The sequence below is a fragment of the Neoarius graeffei genome, chromosome 7 (assembly GCF_027579695.1).
Source record: "Neoarius graeffei isolate fNeoGra1 chromosome 7, fNeoGra1.pri, whole genome shotgun sequence".
Classification (NCBI taxonomy): Eukaryota; Metazoa; Chordata; class Actinopteri; order Siluriformes; family Ariidae; genus Neoarius; species Neoarius graeffei.
In genome coordinates, this window is record NC_083575.1 from 18507046 (window position 1) to 18527783 (window position 20738).

The 20738-nt window shown below is 40.5% G+C and overlaps 1 protein-coding gene across 2 annotated transcripts in view; it reads right to left on the bottom strand.

Moving 5' to 3' along the window:
• Positions 1–8317: 8317 nt before the first annotated feature.
• Positions 8318–20738, bottom strand: part of LOC132889151 (zinc finger CCCH domain-containing protein 6) — a 37783-nt gene continuing 25362 nt past the window's right edge. For both annotated transcript variants that reach the window (XM_060925377.1, XM_060925378.1), the window contains exons 11-12: positions 10559–10750; positions 8318–10477 (exon numbers count right to left, since the gene is read on the bottom strand). In XM_060925377.1, the coding sequence (XP_060781360.1) occupies positions 8985–10477; positions 10559–10750 (1685 nt within the window). In that variant the 3' untranslated portion in view covers positions 8318–8984. The remainder of the gene's footprint in view (positions 10478–10558; positions 10751–20738) is intronic.

A 20738-nucleotide genomic window follows, 5' to 3' on the forward strand; every position in this document is an offset into this window, starting at 1 on the left:
AGTGGTTGTTCGTGCATGATGATATGCAGTGCTAGGTACCAAGATATTTTAGCCCAAAACCTGATTAACTGGAGATTGACAACATTTAAAAGGAATTAAGTTAAATGCATAAATGTTTGCAGGACCCATTGTTTTGCAATGAACACTTCCGTCTCCAAATTTGAAACCCGTTAAATTCTAAGTAAAAGAGGGCAGATTGTATGTGCAAATCTAAGAATATAAACAAGCTTGAAACATAAAAAAAAATAATAAAAAAAACCCTACAAGAGTTCCCAGTCTTGTTAGACCTTCCAGGCAGATGCTGAGTGCATCTTGTTCTCTCAAGGCAAAACCTCACCTTTAGGGGTAGGGTTGCTTATAGTTATGGAACCCGTGTTTTGCAGAAAAATGCACTCCTTCTGAAAACTTTAAATATTTGAAAAATATCTCATCTCATTTCTCATTATCTCTAGCCGCTTTATCCTGTTCTACAGGGTCGCAGGCAAGCTGGAGCCTATCCCAGCTGACTACGGGCGAAATATTTGGAAAAACATTTTAATAAATAAAACTATACACTGTGCCCATACGTTTAAACTCAAACCATCTTATTTATTTGCACAAAGGGTGCTAATAAGTGTGTTTGAATGTATATATGTGAAAATAAAATGCCATAAAATAAGATATGCACAGAACAAATTTTGTTTACGAACCAGAGGAAACCATATTGTGTCATTTATATTGTATTGGATGGTTTTGGATTGCAGCTGATTGCAGTTCTGCTATGATGGCTTAGGACTGCAATTGCCACAAACAGTCTTGCACTTGTCTCCATCAGTGAACAGTTCAGCACAATACAACCCCCGATTCCAAAAAAGTTGGGACAAAGTACAAATTGTAAATAAAAACAGAATGCAATAATTTACAAATCTCAAAAACTGATATTGTATTCACAATAGAACATAGACAACATATCAAATGTCGAAAGTGAGGCATTTTGAAATTTCATGCCAAATGTTGGCTCATTTGAAATTTCATGACAGCAACATATCTCAAAAAAGTTGGGACAGGGGCAATAAGAGGCTGGAAAAGTTAAAGGTACAAAAAAGGAACAGCTGGAGGACCAAATTGCAACTCATTAGGTCAATTGTCAATAGGTCATTAACATGACTGGGTATAAAAAGATCATCTTGGAGTGGCAGCAGCTCTCAGAAGTAAAGATGGGAAGAGGATCACCAATCCCCCCAATTCTGCGCCGACAAATAGTGGAGCAATATCAGAAAGGAGTTCCACAGTGTAAAATTGCAAAGAGTTTGAACATATCATAATCTACAGTGCATAATATCATCAAAAGATTCAGAGAATCTGGAAGAATCTCTGTGCGTAAGGGTCAAGGCCGGAAAACCATACTGGGTGCCCGTGATCTTCGGGCCCTTAGACGGCACTGCATCACATTCAGGCATGCTTCTGTATTGGAAATCACAAAATGGGCTCAGGAATATTTCCAGAGAACATTATCTGTGAACACAATTCACCGCGCCATCCGCCGTTGCCAGCTAAAACTCTATAGTTCAAAGAAGAAGCCGTATCTAAACATGATCCAGAAGCGCAGACGTCTTCTCTGGGCCAAGGCTCATTTAAAATGGACTGTGGCAAAGTGGAAAACAGTTCTGTGGTCAGACAAATCAAAATTTGAAGTTCTTTATAGAAATCAGGGACGCCGTGTCATTCGGACTAAAGAGGAGAAGGACGACCCAAGTTGTTATCAGCGCTCAGTTCAGAAGCCTGCATCTCTGATGGTATGGGGTTCCATTAGTGCGTGTGGCATGGGCAGCTTACACACCTGGAAAGACATCATCAATGCTGAAAGGTATATCCAGGTTCTAGAGCAACATATGCTCCCATCCAGACGACGTCTCTTCCAGGGAAGGCCTTGCATTTTCCAACATGACAATGCCAAACCACATACTGCATCAATTACAGCATCATGGCTGCGTAAGAAGAAGGGTCCGGGTACTGAACTGGCCAGCCTGCAGTCCAGATCTTTCACCCATTGAAAACATTTGGCGCATCATAAAATGGAAGATACAACAAAAAAGACCTAAGACAGTTGAGCAACTGGAATCCTACATTAGACAAGAATGGGTTAACATTCCTATCCCTAAACTTGACATTTACAGACTGTTGTAAAGAGAAAAGGGGATGTCTCACAGTGGTAAACATGGCCTTGTCCCAACTTTTTTGAGATGCGGTGTTGTCATGAAATTTAAAATCACCTAATTTTTCTCTTTAAATGATACATTTTCTCAGTTTAAACATTTGATATGTCATCTATGTTCTATTCTGAGTAAAATATTGAATTTTGAAACTTCCACATCATTACATTCCATTTTTATTTACAATTTGTACTTTGTCCCAACTTTTTTGGAATCGGGGTTGTAAACTTCATGTTAAAACCATCATTAATTTCCTGGACTTTTTTTGATTAGACAGTACATAGTTATAGATGCGAGTTATTTATAATCACACTATCTGGTGTTACCCAGATGAGGACAGGTTCCCTTTTGAGTCTGGTTCCTCTGAAGGTTTCTTCCTCATGTTGTCTCAGAGAGTTCTTGCCAACATGGCCTCAAGCTTGCTCATCAGGGATAAATTCATATACAGTGGGGCAAAAAAAGTATTTAGTCAGCCACCAATTGTGCAAGTTCTCCCATTTAAAAAGATGAGAGAGGCCTACAATTTTCATCATAGGTACACTTCAACTATGAGAGACAGAATGGGGGGAAAGAATCCAGGAAATCACATTGTAGGATTTTTAATGAATTAATTGGTAAATTCCTCGGTAAAATAAGTATTTGGTCACCTACAAACAAGCAAGATTTCTGGCTCTCACAGACCTGTAACAACTTCTTTAAGAGGCTCCTCTGTCCTCCACTTGTTACCTGTATTAATGGCACCTGTTTGAACTCGTTATCAGTATAAAAGACACCTGTCCACAACCTCAAACAGTCACACTCCAAACTCCACTATGGCCAAGACCAAAGAGCTGTCAAAGGACACCAGAAACAAAATTGTAGACCTGCACCAGGCTGGGAAGACTGAATCTGCAATAGGTAAGCAGCTTGGTGTGAAGAAATCAACTGTGGGAGCAATTATTAGAAAATGGAAGACATACAAGACCACTGATAATCTCCCTCGATCTGGGGCTCCACGCAAGGTCTCACCCCGTGGGGTCCCAAAGTAACAAAGGATACCATCAGTAACACACTACGCCGCCAGGGACTCAAATCCCGCAGTGCCAGACGTGTCCCCCTGCTTAAGCCAGTACATGTCCAGGCTCGTCTGAAGTTTGCTAGAGAGCATTTGGATGATCCAGAAGAGGATTGGGAGAATGTCATATGGTCAGATGAAACCAAAATAGAACTTTTTGGTAAAAACTCAACTTGTCGTGTTTGGGGGAGAAAGAATGCTGAGTTGCATCCAAAGAACACCATACCTACTGTGAAGCATGGGGATGGAAACATCATGCTTTGGGGCTGTTTTTCTGCAAAGGGACCAGGACGACTGATCCGTGTAAAGGAAAGAATGAATGGGGCCATGTATCATGAGATTTTGAGTGAAAACCTCCTTCCATCAGCAAGGGCATTGAAGATGAAACGTGGCTGGGTCTTTCAGCATGACAATGATCCCAAACACACCGCCCGGGCAACAAAGGAGTGGCTTCGTAAGAAGCATTTCAAGGTCCTGGAGTGGCCTAGCCAGTCTCCAGGTTTCAACCCCATAGAAAATCTTTGGAGGGAGTTGAAAGTCCGTGTTACCCAGCGACAGCCCCAAAACATCACTGCTCTAGAGGAGATCTGCATGGAGGCCAAAATACCAGCAACAGTGTGTGAAAACCTTGTGAAGACTTACAGAAAACATTTGACCTCTGTCATTGCCAACAAAGGATATATATAACAAAGTACTGAGATGAACTTTTGTTATTGACCAAATACTTATTTTCCACCATAATTCGCAAATAAATTCTTTAAAAATCAGACAATGTGATTTTCTGGATTTTTTTTTCTCATTCTGTCTCTCATCGTTGAAGTATACCTATGATGAAAATTACAGACCTCTCTCATCTTTTTAAGTGGGAGACCTTGCACAATTGGTGACTGACTAAATACTTTTTTGCCCCACTGTATATAAAATCTACATCCAGAATTTGTTTCTGCAAAGCAGTTTTGTGACTACAACCCCGATTCCAAAAAAGTTGGGACAAAGTACAAATTGTAAATAAAAACAGAATGCAATAATTTACAAATCTCAAAAACTGATATTGTATTCACAATAGAACATAGACAACATATCAAATGTCGAAAGTGAGGCATTTTGAAATTTCATGCCAAATCAACATTTGGCATGAAATTTCAAAATGCCTCACTTTCGACATTTGATATGTTGTCTATGTTCTATTGTGAATACAATATCAGTTTTGAAATTTGAAATTTCATGACAGCAACATATCTCAAAAAAGTTGGGACAGGGGCAATAAGAGGCTGGAAAAGTTAAAGGTACAAAAAAGGAACAGCTGGAGGACCGAATTGCAACTCATTAGGTCAATTGGCAATAGGTCATTAACATGACTGGGTATAAAAAGAGCATCTTGGAGTGGCAGCGGCTCTCAGAAGTAAAGATGGGAAGAGGATCACCAATCCCCCTAATTCTGCGCCGACAAATAGTGGAGCAATATCAGAAAGGAGTTCGACAGTGTAAAATTGCAAAGAGTTTGAACATATCATCATCTACAGTGCATATCATCATTAAAAGATTCAGAGAATCTGGAAGAATCTCTGTGCGTAAGGGTCAAGGCCGGAAAACCATACTGGGTGCCCGTGATCTTCGGGCCCTTAGACGGCACTGCATCACATACAGGCATGCTTCTGTATTGGAAATCACAAAATGGGCTCAGGAATATTTCCAGAGAACATTATCTGTGAACACAATTCACCGTGCCATCCGCCGTTGCCAACTAAAACTCTATAGTTCAAAGAAGAAGCCGTATCTAAACACGATCCAGAAGCGCAGACGTCTTCTCTGGGCCAAGGCTCATTTAAAATGGACTGTGGCAAAGTGGAAAACTGTTCTGTGGTCAGATGAATCAAAATTTGAAGTTCTTTATGGAAATCAGGGACGCTGTGTCATTTGGACTAAAGAGGAGAAGGATGACCCAAGTTGTTCTCAGCGCTCAGTTCAGAAGCCTGCATCTCTGATGGTATGGGGTTGCATTAGTGCGTGTGGCATGGGCAGCTTACACATCTGGAAAGACACCATCAATGCTGAAAGGTATATCCAGGTTCTAGAGCAACATATGCTCCCATCCAGACGACGTCTCTTCCAGGGAAGGCCTTGCATTTTCCAACATGACAATGCCAAACCACATACTGCATCAATTACAGCACCATGGCTGTGTAGAAGAAGGGTCCGGGTACTGAACTGGCCAGCCTGCAGTCCAGATCTTTCACCCATTGAAAACATTTGGCGCATCATAAAACGGAAAATACGACAAAAAAGACCTAAGACAGTTGAGCAACTAGAATCCTACATTAGACAAGAATGGATTAACATTCCTATCCCTAAACTTGAGCAACTTGTCTCCTCAGTCCCCAGACGTTTACAACTGTTGTAAAGAGAAAAGGGGATGTCTCACAGTGGTAAACATGGCCTTGTCCCAACTTTTTTGAGATGTGTTGTTGTCATGAAATTTAAAATCACCTAATTTTTCTCTTTAAATGGTACATTTTCTCAGTTTAAACATTTGATATGTCATCTATGTTCTATTCTGAATAAAATATGTAATTTTGAAACTTCCACATCATTGCATTCCGTTTTTATTTACAATTTGTACTTTGTCCCAACTTTTCTGGAATCGGGGTTGTATTTCCATTGTTAAAAGTGCAATACAAATAAAATTGAATTGAAGTGAAAAAAAATTGAATTAAAAGTCAGAATGGGGGAAAGTGACTTTCACTGTGGCATGGTTGTTGTTTCTAGATGGGCTGGTTTGAGTATTTCAGAATGTGATCTCCTGAGATATTACACATTTAATATCCAGTGAGCAGCAGTTCTGTTGGCAGAAATGCCTTACTGATGAGAGAAGTCAGGGGAGATTGGTCAGACTGGTTCAAACTGACAAGAAGGCTACTCAAATGTCTACACTGGAAAAAAATGATAGCCTTATTGTGTTATGTGAACTCTCTTTAACTCCAATTGTCAAGACAAGTTTTGGATATTGAATTTAAGTTTACAAGTTTTCAAAACTTAAAGTAATCCATTGTCTTGACTACTTGTGAGTTTTATCTGGGTTGCCAGTGTTCATTTAATTCATGTTTGTAATAAGTTGAAAAAGGGAAGGTGTGAGGAGGAGTGGTGGCGATGAAGAAATGCAGAGAACTTGCTGTGATTCAGAAGTGATTCAGTGTGGTTTAAGATAACTCCAAACTTGCCATTATTAATCAAGATAAGAAATAAATCTAAGTAGAAACAATTTTTTAAAAATTAGTGCTCTTAAATAAAAATGACAATTGATATGAATGCAGTTGAAGTTAACTTGAAAGTCTGATTTGAAATAGTGAGGACTTGTATGTTCATGACAGGATAAAGTGAGTTTTCTTGAATGGACAATGTAGATGTTCTCAGAGTATCAAGTCGAAACAACAGATCATCATTAGTTAAATAACTTGTCTAGCTTAACTTTTTGAGTTGAAACAAAGGTTATCTTCAAGTTGAGTTTATTCACATTTCTAAGACAAGTAGGTGAACTTCTCATCTCATTATCTCTAGCCGCTTTATCAAGCTGGAGCCTATCCCAGCTGACTACGGGCGAAAGGCGGGGTACACCCTGGACAAGTCGCCAGGTCATCACAGGGCTGACACATAGACATAGACAACCATTCACACTCACACCTACCGGTACGGTCAATTTAGAGTCACCATTTAACCTAACCTGCATGTCTTTGGACTGTGGGGGAAACCGGAGCACCCAGAGGAAACCCACACGGACACGAGGAGAACATGCAAACTCCACACAGAAAGGCCCTCGCCGGCCACGGGGCTCGAACCCGGACCTTCTTGTTGTGAGGCGACAGCGCTAACCACTACACCACCGTGCCGCCTAGGTGAACTTTCGTTTCTAATTTTAATTAAACTTGACATTGCTTATGGTGTAATCTTTACAATGGTAGTGAACATCTCAGACATGCAACATGCTGAACCTTGTCAAGATGAGCTACAATAGTAGAAGACCACACTGCGTTCCACTTTTGTCAGACAAGAAAAGGAATCTGAAACTACAGTAAGTACAGCAGCTCACCAAAACTGTGCAGTTAGAAAATGACCAGGAGTCTGCAACTGTCTAGTTTTGGTGAACCTGTGCCCCATGTAGCCTCAGATTCCTGTCCCATCCATCTCAAGGTTTGACATATGCGTTATGTTTTTTCACTCACCACAACTGTTAAGAGTGGCTATTTGATATACCACAGAGTTACTAACAGCTTAAAACAATCTGGCTATTTGCCTAAGACCTCTCTCATCAACAAGGTGACCTGCATCAACTGTTTGTTTCGTTTTTGCACCATTTTGGGTAAACCCTAGAGATTGCTGTGCCTGAAAATCCCAAGAGATCAGCAGTTTCAGAAATACTCAAAGCAGCCCATCTGACACCAATAACCATGCCACAAGGTCTCTGAGATCACATTGTCCCCACCCCCATTCTGATGATCATTAACTGAAGCTCTTGACCTGGACGTGCTTGTGCATTGCGTTGCTTCCACATGATCGGCTGACTGGATAATTGCATTAATGTGCAGGTGTATCGGTTCCTCATAAAGCTGAGTGTATAAGACTGAATAAACTAAAAACAATAATGACTTCTATTATTTTGCATTTCCTGTTGTATGAACTGAACTTACCAAGTGAATATAAAATGTCTTTGCATGCTCTTTTCAATATGAAAGGGCTTGAGACAACCTGAACCAAATTCTGAAGCAGCAAAGGCAGCTTCTCTGTGCATACAGTGGAAAAAGAACCTCCTCATCCACCGGACACAAGAACAGCTGAACCCTGAGACAGATGACCTGGGTCTCCGCAAGACACTACACCATGCAACACCAAGCCTTGCACCACCCCTCAGCATGCTTGAAAGATATAAATAAAGCTTCAGTAATGAATAATATAATATACCCTACATAGAAAAAAGAATGATGATTATGGTGGACATCTATGTGAAAAGTCACAGCATTTGCAATTTATTTAAGACAATATAAAAGCAATGTGATAGACAATATTTCAGTGTCCTTTCTCATACAGGTAACCAAATCAATTCAGTACAAATATATGGAAAATCACATAAAACAATAAAACCATTAATTGAAACGTTTCCGTAAAATAAAGTGCTATGATATTTCATAAACTCCACCTTACAGGAAAAAAGTATTCTCTGGTTGAATTTTGGTCTTTAATTTTTCTTGCTTGAGTTGTCTCTTCAGCACAAAATATCACAAATGATCGAAACTTAATCTAGTTGCAGTACACTTGCACATGTTCACATATACTTTTAAATAATTACAAGCTTAGCACAGTATTACTTCATAAAACGTCTTAGCATAATTTTACACCTTTGTGTAATACATAGATCAAAACTATTTAACTGTTATATTTTAAGTACCTCTATACATTATTTTTAACCACACAGTGACACTTCCCCTCAAAACACTATCTATTAATAGCTGTACACTTGCAAATGATCTAACTTACCACATTTTTCGGAGTAAAACTCATGGACCATTTGAGGAGCACTTGTCAGTTGATGCTTGATGCTAATACATTTTGACTGATGGTAATCTTTATGTAACATGGTCATGTGACATGGTGAAGTGTATGTACAAAGCAAATACAAATAAATATGAAATATATACAGTGACGTGTGAATTCTTAACAAAGACTGATTGATCTCAACACAGGAGTGTTTACTGACAGAATGGTGAGGCTGTGGGGTCAAAGGTCTTAAATACATCCCTTAATGGCCTGTCCTTCTTTTCCACTTCTTTGTCATTATCTAGTTCTTCCTCTTGGGCTCCAGTAGCCTGTCCAGTAGGTCTGTTCTGTCGGCTGTCTGTGTAAGCTGGGCGTATGAGCCCTGGTAGTTGCTGGATTGGTAGATTGTGCATGGCAGGTGCTGCTGCATGCACAGAGGAGCAAGAAGGAGCTGCCACTGCTATAGACATGATCTGGCCTGCCTGAGAATCATTGGTCTGGTTTTCTGAGACTTCATATAAATCTTCACTCTTCTTTTCAGTCACCACTGGTGAAGGCACCTGTGGCAGTGGAAGACTCTCACATTTCACTGTCGGCTTTAAGATGCCTGCATTTTTCAGGGGCTCCTCTGGCTCCCGTTTTGGCAAAAGTAAGGTGTGATTACGTGGATCATACAAGCTAATGCCCTCAAGTAGTGTGATGGGGCTTTCCAATCCACTACCTGTGGAAGATGCCAAGCGAGGGGCATATGGAGGCAGCTTCTCTGATTCAGGCCTAGTGGAAGTGGCAGACTGACGAAACCCACCTCGCTGTAATCTTGGATCTGAAACCCCTGCAACAGAGGAACCTTCTCTCTTGACAGGTAGCTTCGAGTCTAGGCTCCCAGACCGATTTATCCTGGCCTCACCAGCTTTAGGAGTCCGGGGATCTGTTGGTTTCTCAGGTTTAAGTCGAGGCTGCAGAGTCCTGCCATGGGGAATACCTAGCGCATCCACATCATCTCTTAGGCGGGCAGCTGCTAGGCGTGGGTCTGGAGGAGTAAGACCAGAGGATAGATGGCATGAAGAGGTGGAGAGGTTGCGGTTCATCTGGGCATCTGCAATGAGGGGTGGCAGAGGAAGATTAATAGAGGGTTCCTGCTTGGGAATCAGCAGTGGAATGAGATCCTCAGGTGCCCACACAACACTCTGAGAGAAGGCTGGCCGCTGAAGGAGGATGTCCACCCGGATGTGACTAAACTGTTTGATTTGGCAGCGAGGGTCACGTAGCATAGCTCCAGGACTAGGATCAAGTGGGATTAGGGCAGCTCGCTCCCTCAGCTCACGCTCTCCCTCCTCATCCTCCTCCCCAGCAGAAGGCTTCTGAGTCACAGAGGAGCTAGTGTGGGGGTGGTGGTGAGGACCTGCCTTGGAGTTCATAGGCTCTATAGGCTTAGCCTTGTGGGTATCTCGGGCTAATCTGGGGTCCATTACACCTTCGGCTTCTCTTCTGGTGTCTGAAACATGCTGTCGATGGTCAACCAGAGCCCTTTCTTTGTAAAGTCTGGGGTCAATCAAGGGAGTTGCAGGCATGCCAGACAGTTGAAGCATAGCCTGTTGGGACTGTTGTGTCTGTAGCATTTCATTCTGCTTTTTTAGTGTCTTTAAGATGGCTGTTACACTGCTGACATCCTCATCATCACTGGAATACCAATTTGTGGTTTCATCTGAAACAAAGAATACAATGCATGCTCAGATTATATATGTAAACAAACACAGGCATATACACAGTGTATTTCCTTCCTCACCTTTGTCTCTGCTGAGTGGTGTGGAGTCCTGTCCCTCAGTTCTGAGAGAGTCAGAGTCCTGTTGATTTTGATTCAGATGTAGAAGCAGAGCTTTCTGAACAGCTGGCAAGATGTCCTGCATACTACTGTGGGACTCGGCACTGCTTCCGTGGTGCTGCTGAGGGTCCTGAGTGGACCCTGACAGATGTTCTTCTAGGGAAAGGAGAAAATTTGGAGCACTATAGGTCAGGATTCAGTGACCTCTTTCAATCAAAATAAAATTATACTCACCCCTTCTGATTACAGCACAGTTGAAATATTATGTTTATAATCCATCCATTCAAACCTTCATAAAGGAGTTTCCCAAAGATTTGATAGATACTTGGGTGGTGATTTTTTTATTATCAGTAAATATATACATATTAGATATTACTTGCGTTTTCTTTTTTCACAGGATATTTATTTATTGTCATGATTTTTTGTGTTAAATCATAGTGTTCCAGCTTCATTAAAATTTATTCAACAAATAGAGTTCCATGCCATTTTGTGGACATTTGATTGATAAATAAGCATTCCATCTAACTGACTTCAGTGAGGTTCAGCTAGCACACTGAACACTGTCTGAGTTATGTTTGCACGCATGCAAAATCATGAATTCTAAATATAAGCATGTGTTGCCATGAGAAATCATGGCCCTCATACAAGAGTAACAAGAGTGCTCTGAGAGTACAATATCCCCCGCTGGCGACTATGCCATAACTCTGGTAAAGTGCGACTGAACTGAACAAAATTGCAACATGCATATTACCGACATACAGTGGTGCTTGAAAGTTTGTGAACCCTTTAGAATTTTCTATATTTCTGCATAAATATGACCTAAAACATCATCAGATTTTCACACAAGTAATAAAAGTAGATAAAGAGAACCCAGTTAAACAAATGAGACAAAAATATTATACTTGGTCATTTAGTTATTGAGGAAAATGATCCAATATTACATAATTGTGAGTGGCAAAAGTATGTGAACCTTTGCTTTCAGTATCTGGTGTGACCCCCTTGTGCAGCAATAACTGCAACTAAACGTTTCTGGTAACTGTTGATCAGTCCTGCACACCGGCTTGGAGGAATTTTAGCCCATTCCTCCGTATAGAACAGCTTCAACTCTGGGATGTTGGTGGGTTTCCTCACATGAACTGCTCGCTTCAGGTCTTTTCACAACATTTCGATTGGATTAAGGTCAGGACTTTGACTTGACCATTCCAAAGCATTAACTTTCTTCTTCTTTAAGCATTCTTTGGTAGAACGACTTGTGTGGTTAAGGTTGTTGTCTTGCTGCATGACCCACCTTCTCTTGAGATTTAGTTCATGGACAAATGTCCTGACATTTTCCTTTAGAATTCGCTGGTATAATTCAGAATTCATTGTTCCATCAATGATGGCAAGCCATCCTGGCCCAGATGCAGCAAAACAGGCCCAAACCATGATACTACCACCACCATGTTTCACAGATGGGATAAGGTTCTTATGCTGGAATGCAGTGTTTTCCTTTCTCCAAACATAACGCTTCTCATTTAAACCAAAAAGTTCTATTTTGGTCTCATCTGTCCACAAAACATTTTTCCAATAGCCTTCTGGCTTGTCCACGTGATCTTTAACAAACTGCAGACGAGCAGCAATGTTCTTTTTGGAAAGCAGTGGCTTTCTCCTTGCAACCCTGCCATGCACACCATTGTTGTTCAGTGTTCTCCTGATGGTGGACTCATGAACATTAACATTAGCCAATGTGAGAGAGGCCTTCAGTTGCTTAGAAGTTACCCTGGGGTCCTTTGTGACCTCGCCGACTATTACACGCCTTGCTCTTGGAGTGATCTTTGTTGGTCGACCACTCCTGGGGAGGGTAACAATGGTCTTGACTTTCCTCCATTTGTACACAATCTGTCTGACTGTGGACTGGTGGAGTCCAAACTCTTTAGAGATGGTTTTGTAACCTTTTCCAGCCTGATGAGCGTCAACAACACTTTTTCTGAGGTCCTCAGAAATCTCCTTTGTTCATGTCATGATACACTTCCACAAACATGTGTTGTGAAGATCAGACTTTGATAGATCCCTGTTCTTTAAATAAAACAGGGTGCCCACTCACACCTGATTGTCATCCCATTGATTGAAAACACTTGTCTCTAATTTCACCTTCAAATTAACTGCTAATCCTAGAGGTTCACATACTTTTGCCACTCACAGATATGCAATATTGGATCATTTCCCTCAATAAACAAATGACCATGTGTAATATTTTTGTCTCATTTGTTTAACTGGGTTCTCTTTATCTACTTTTAGGACTTGTGTGAAAATCTGATGTTTTAGGTCATATTTATGCAGAAATATAGAAAATTCTAAAGGGTTCACAAACTTTCAAGCACCACTGTATAACAAAGAATCCTGTCAAGTTTCATGAAATTCATGAAACGACATAATCCCCTTTCGGGCCTTTCAGCCAGCGGAGGATAAAACTTGTGAGGGAAGTAGATTTCAGAAAGCAAGCACACCTTGATGAAATTGCCAAAGTACAAATTTGTTAATAATCAAGGGCATAACTCTGGTAAAATTTGCCCAAATTAAACGAAATTGCAATATGCATATAACTGTCATATAACAAAGCCTTTTGCCAAGTTTGGTGAAATTCCTCCACAAACAGTGAGAGGAGTTGAATTCAGAAGAATGTACACCCTCATGAAATTGTCAAAGTACAAGTTGTGTCAAAAACTCTGGTAAAATTTTCACAAACAAAATTAAATCACAATATGCCTATTACCATCATATAACAAGGCCTTTTGCCAAGCTTTGAGAAATTTGTCCAAAAATTGTGAGTGGAGTTGATGTCAGAAGGCAAGCACACCGTCATGAAATTGTGAAAGTACAAGGTTGTTAAAGCTAGACTCCCTTTCAGATTTCTCAAATTTAGGCCATAAAAAGAATTTTCCTTGACACCCAGTTCTTTTTTTTTTTTAGTGGACCGAAAGCTACTGAATCCGAATCACAGACTTCCAATTTTATTACTTTTTTCCTAAAAGAACAATTAATTAATTTAGAGCCCCGTGGCCCTAAATTCTTTGACATTTTTTTCTTGCCTCGCCGTGACCAAAATACCACGTCATGCATGATGTGGGGGGTTTCCCCGTTTGCAACGCATTGTGGGATACAAATTTGCAACCTGAGAGAACAGTGAAGCACGTGAGTGTGCATATGAAACACAGAAGACCGACTACAGTAACGGGACGTGAGAAGAAAAGGCCCTGTATTGCGAAGGAAAGGAAACGCAGGACCAAACTAATAAATATCAGCTATCGGATATTTTATATGCACATACACACATATATATACACACACATACATATATGTGTGTGTACATATATATCTCTCCGATCGCTCCTTCAATCAAACTTTAGAGATTTTTTTCTCTCCTCTGGCTCATGTCTGAAACTGGTGGGTTATACAGGAAATTCACGAGGTTATACTAAAGACGAGTTTAGGAAAGTCTATTAGTGGCATTACAAAGATAGAGGAGGGTTTGTATTCCCAAAACTATTACTTCTGATCACTGTGTTTGGCAAAAACATGAGCAAACAAAAATCAAAAAGATGAATGTAACAGGCAGGCGGGATCAATGTCACTTTCGTTTTTAGTTTTTCAGTCACTTAACACGCTTTTCAGCAGTTTCAAAATAAACTGTATGCCACTGTACCGACATGATTTCAGCCCGGGGAAGAGGTCCTCTCACTGCACGCGCGCCTGCATATACACACACACCAGTCTCGTGCTCCATTCACAAACCAGTGCTTGACCATGCCCCCGCTGCCACACTGAAAAAGAACCGTATACTGTCCTGCTCAACGAAATAAACTGCACAGCATGATAGTGAATCGAGAGGTTGTTCACCATAAGTTGTGCAATATAGGTGTATAGTCTAACTACACACATTTTCGCTCAGCGGTCTTCACCATCGCAATGATAAAAAAGGACCTTCTATGTAAACTATCTAATGCACAGGAATAATATTTAGGTTGTGAAATCAATACATAATTTTCGTTATGACTAATGAATATTGGCTAGAATACGCTCAATGAAAAACAGACTTCAACAAGATGAGTGACCAGGCTCAAGTTTGCCTCAAAAAGATACATATTTGGGCTAATTGCAGCATGTTATTCACTAATTACAATATTTATGATAGGGAGAAACATACTAACCAGCATTTGATGTGTAGGATCCATTGGCTCCATCATATTTTCTGTCACAACTTGAGTACTTGCAATGCGAATGTTATTAGCTCCTCGTCTTGCGGCAAAATGACATAACTGGGTCAGTGCCTGGTCAATGAAAACTTGCGCATGCGCACACTGGACTTTGCGCATGCGCACACTTTGACTGCGCAAAGCATGCGATTTCATGCACATGATTTGCTAGGGAATCCCCTCAAAATAAATAACTTCCCAGCCACAGAATGGCCTGTTTTTTTTTAAAGATATTACAGAAATAAACATATATCACAATGACCAAATTTCAGAGGGAACTAAATTTCACTGATTTTATGAAATCGAAAGGGTGTCTTGCTTTAATCAAGGGCCACAACTCTGGTAAAATGCGACCAAATTGAACAAATTAACAATATGTGTACTACTGACATATAACAATGGCTTTTGCTGAGTTTTGTGAAATTCCTCCAAAAATTGTGAGAGGAGTTGATTTCAGAAGGTGAGCATCCTTCCTGGGACAGACAGATGGACGGACAGACATCGCCATGACATAATTCCCCTTTGGGCCTTTCAGCCAGCGGGGGATAAAATTGCTAATAGACGTATAACTGCAAATGAATCAGCAACTTTTTCTAGATGTTTTCAGCTCTTGATAAAGCGTCTTCTCACTAATGATTCTTTCACAGCTTAGTTTATTTTATATATATATATATATATATATATATATATATATATATATATATATATATATAAAGTCTTTGTGCTAATGTGCATTCAGAGTGTCACTGGCTAAAATGACACAGTTTGACTCCCACGACTACAATATTTTCTTTTAGAGGCTAATGGTAACACTTGAACGCAGTATTCATAAACATTATTCACACAAATTCATAAATGTTTATAAAGTATTTAAAATGCATTATAACAACTCACAATTCTATATAACAATTTGTAAATAGACATGACTGCACTTAAAGTGTTATGATGATGCAGTACCCTTGCAATTATGAAAGCTTGTATGGAGTCACATATGGCTCCATGAAGGAAATTTGGTGAATAAACAGTATTAAACATATGGCGAAGATGTCATCAGTGCCAATAGGTAAAAGAAGCTTTAATAAGCATTATGTTATACTATCCATCCATCCATCATCTGTAACCGCTTATCCTGTACTGGGTCGCAGGCAAGCTGAAGCCTATCCTAGCTGACTAATGCCGCTTTTCCACTACAAACGCGGCTGAGTTGGGCTGAGCCGTGCCGTGCTGAGTCGGGCTGAGCAGGGCTGTTGGAGTTGCATTTCGACTACAACCGCGCTGAACCGTGCTGGCTGGAAGTGGGTGGACACATTGGGTGGAGTTAGCGAAAGTGGGTGGACGTCACGTGATTTCGTTAAGCAGCGCAAACAGTGACATCAGTGAGCTTTTAAGCGGTAGTCTCACGCCCCGAATAGTAAACAATAAACATGGAGGACATGGAGTCGTTAGTGTTGCTGGTCTTGGTTCTGTGGCTTGTTGTCACCGACAACGCCAACAGATACTGGCAAGAGCGTATAGATGAGGCGAGGCGCATAAGGCTTCAGAATTCTCGTAATTCGTAATTATTCTTCTTCCGGGTTTACGGTGTTTACAGATCCCAGCGTGCTCGCGGGGCGTGTGTGGGCATGTGAGGACACTCCTCCTCACCAATCAGTGCACAGGGGAGTGTCTGCTCACGCCCCTAGCCCCACTCGGCTCGCTTTGGCTTGCTTCAGCCCTACTCCAAAACCGTGCGAGTTTTAGGGGCTAAGCAGGGCTGAAGCGAGCCGAGTCGTGCTGTTCTTTGGTAGTCGAAACGCGAGCCGTGTCGGGCTGAAGTGAGCTGAAGCGAGCTGAAAAAGGGTAGTGGAAAAGGGCCATATGGGCGAGAGGCAGGGTACACCCTGGACAAGTCACCAGAGCTAATACACAGAGACATTCACAGAACTATTCACACTCACACTACGGTCAATTTAGAGCCACCAATTAGCCTAACCTAACTGCATGTCTTTGGACTGTGGGGGATACCCACGCAGACATGGGGAGAACATGCAAACTCCACACAGAAAGGCCCTCGTCAGCTGCTGGGTTTGAATCCAGGAACTTCTTGCTGTGAGGCGACAGTGCTAACCACTATATCACTGTGCCACCCAGGCTTATACTATAACATCATCATTCTTTATGAGTGCAGTCATTACTGTCAGCCAAAACACGGTATTTGTCCACTTTTTAGTTTTAACATGTTATATGCAGGTAAAAGACTAACTAAATCATCTAGGATTTGTTTTTGACATTCAAGATTGTTGATGTTGACCACTTTTAACGGCCACCAAATTTCACATGGATATCTTAAAGCGTTTTTGAGTTGTAAGTACAACCATCACCCAAAAATGTCCATTTTTGAGCGTTATGCTGTCTCATTTAAAAAAAAACAATGTATTTTCAAACTAAAATAAATTGGGTTTTTGATGCTTTTTTTTACTAAAATATATTTATCCTATTAGAGCATTTCCTTAGCTAAATTTTAGTACTTAAATCAATAAAATTGGTGGATATTAGAGAAAATTATGGCTGAATAACACAGAGAGGTGCTTTTGCCAAAAACTCTAAATTGCAAAGGGTATTCTTTGTTATATGCTTGTAAAATAGTGCAAACAACAGAGTTTAAGAATGAAAATTCAGACCCTGTCCACACGTAGCCGGGTATCTGCTAAATCGAAGATATTTTTCTACGTTTTGGCCTGTCATCCACATGAAAACACATCAAAAACGAATATTTAAAAAAACTCCGGGCAAAGTGAAGATTTTTGAAAACTCCGTGTATGCCTTTTCGTGTGGACAGAGATAACCGGAGTTTTGCGTTTTAGAACGTCACAATCTGCGCCAAAAAAATGACAACAAATCTGCCCTGACGTCAAACGTGCAACCTTTGTTTACTGCAGAAGCCAGATTAAGCATGGACTTAAGCTAGCCGCACACCACGGCGATCCACGCGGTACCGAACCGACCCATTTCAGAGCCGACTCCCGACAGGGCACGCACATATCCCCCGACTGTTGACGAGTGCAGTCGCGATTGAAGCGACATGTGACAACTTAATAGCTTTGTGATTGGCTATTGGATATAGTTACTGTTAAATCCAACACTTGAAGATGCTACAGGCTGAATTACAAATGACACAACACGGAATATGTAGCGCACTATCTAGGCTGCATGAGCTATTATTCCCAACCTTAAATAGTGCACTTATATAGGGGAGTTAAAGCGATTTGGAATTCAGCCACACAACTTGAGCAGAGTGGCTTTCCAGCCCACTGTGTCTATGGATAAAGCTTCAGTCTATGGAATTACAGTATATACCTGCATTAGGTGCTACCAACACGTATTTCTCGCGCTAGAAATTGTGTTTAATGATGTCACATGTTATATGCGAAAGATATGATTGGCTATTGCTAGCGACTCTCGCCGATCAGTCTGGCTCCCGATTAGTTTTTCGAATCGGCTGTGAGATGAGTCGGTACCATCGAAAACTAGTCTTTACGCCTGACTCGCGACTTCAGTTGGCTCGGTACGCTGAAAATCGGCGTAGTGTGCGGCTAGCTAAAGAGTAATGGATCGGAGTAGTGCCTTGAAAGCGTTAATTATTGTGCAGGTGCTATTTACATGTTTAATTTTAGAAGCCCAACTACTGCTCCAAGAGCACAGGCGATGTGATTAGGGGGTAGGATTTGGGGAAATAACCATCTACAGGTTTGGAATGCTTATGAATGTGATTGAAAATGCAGATGTTCGGTTATGTGTGGAAGGGATTTTTTTCGAAGACGAGGTGGTGTGGATAAAACATTTTTATAAACGGAGGGGGAGAAAATGTTCGGTTTTAAAAATACCCGGCTACGTGTGTACATGGCATAACTTGTTCAACTAATTTTTAATTATGACTCCCAGAATGATTACTTTTTTTGCAAGCAAAGATCACATATAAAAATTTATGGGGATTCAAATTCTGAATTTTGAGGAAACAAAAATTTGTAGTGTCCGTAACCAGGCAGTTCTATCTTTTAAATGTATTTATCATAGAACAATAATCTTCATCAGTTTTAAACATCATTAGTTAAGCAAGAAAGCCAAAATATTTTTAATATAAGTTCATTCAAAGTTGCATTTTTTGAGCTTGCAAAGGTTACGGACACTACAAAATTGCTGCCAAATTTCACTATGAAAATTTCCTTACTTATTATTGGCTTATATTTTCATTTCTTGATCAAAAAAGGGCTCTTTTTCAGTGTGCAATACTGCATCATCTGTCCACTGTTGGAAAATACAAAGATTTTGGCTGATGGAACAATGTTTACGATGTCATGTTGCATCATCCAAAGGGTCTCATTTCTTAGAAAAGTACACAGCTCAGTTCTGATGAACAATCTGTATGAAAACAGTTCATGGTTGGTCAAATAATATAAAATCCTGCCAAAAGCCCTAAGCAATGGAAACCAACAATGTTGCAAGATTCAGTGATGCCCCAGATATGTATATAAAACCATGACTCAATTTATATATGTGAAAGTTAATTTTTCCACCACGGTGAGACACTTTAGTGGACGAATACCATGTTTTGGCCATATGTATAAATGAATACTTCATAACCCTTGATGAATGTATTTATAATACTTTGTGAAAACCTCAAAGTTCCAACGTTACAAAGTTCCCTTCTTACCCTGACTCCTATTCCATTGCTCTGGAATAGGGTAAATCTGGACTCATCAGACCACTTGACCTTTTTCCTTTCCTCCAAAGTCCAGTCTTTATGCTTTTCTTTCTAACCCTTTTTCCCCCTAATCTTTACGAGGGGTACCAATAATTGTGGAGGGCACTGTGGAAGCAACATGGTCAGGTGGTTTAACTGGTTTGTGTTAATTGGCATAACCAGTATTTTTCATTAAAATATGATAATTTATGTGGAATAAAACGTAATCCTCTACTACAGTGTAATAACATACATTTTTTAAGCATTCATCCATTATCCATAACTGCTTATCCTGTGGAAGGTCGTGGGCAAGCTGGAGCTTATCCCAGCTGACTATGAGTGAGAGGCGGGGTACACCCTGGACAAGTCGCCAGATCATCACAGGGTTGACACATGGAGACAAACAACCATTCACACTCACAGCTACAGTCAATTTAGAGCCACCAATTAACTTAACCTGCATGTCTCTGGACCGTAGGGGGGACTGGAGCACCCAGAGGAAACCCACACAGACACGGGGAGAACATGCAAACTCCATACAGAAAGGCCCCTGTCGGCCACTGGGCTCAAACCCAGAACCTTCTTGCTGTGAGGCGACAGTGCTAACCACTACACCACCATGCTGCCCTTTTTTTTAAGCAATTGTTGCATAATCTGTCAAACATTATTTAGAAAACAAGTGTTTTCGACATATGTCCCACTCAATATTGCAAGTACGCATAAAATTTAAACCTGGTGATAATCCTCATAAAATCTACTTTCAAGTGATATTTTAAAATGAAATAATTATTTTTATGAGTACACTTACCCTCCAGGGGGATAAAGTTATTTTGTGGAAACATATGACATTTTGAGGCGCATTCAGTCTTACCTTTTGTACATGGGTCAATCCATGTGAAATCACCAGAGGCCTTGCCTCTGCAAAATGTATTTTTTGATTTTTAAAGCCTAATAAATCAGAAAGTTTGATTTCTTTTGAACACATACCTAGTTGCCTAAAGAGTACTATAATATAGTAATAATAAATAAGAAAATTTGAAAGATCTGGTGTGCTTTAATGTGGAGATATGGGGGGTCAAAGTTGCTCCAAAGCACGATAGAAGACATTTTTTTATGATTTTCAGCAAGCCATAACTTGGCAAATATTGAACTGTGAACTTTCTATTATAGTATTTAAAGGCGTCTGGCATTG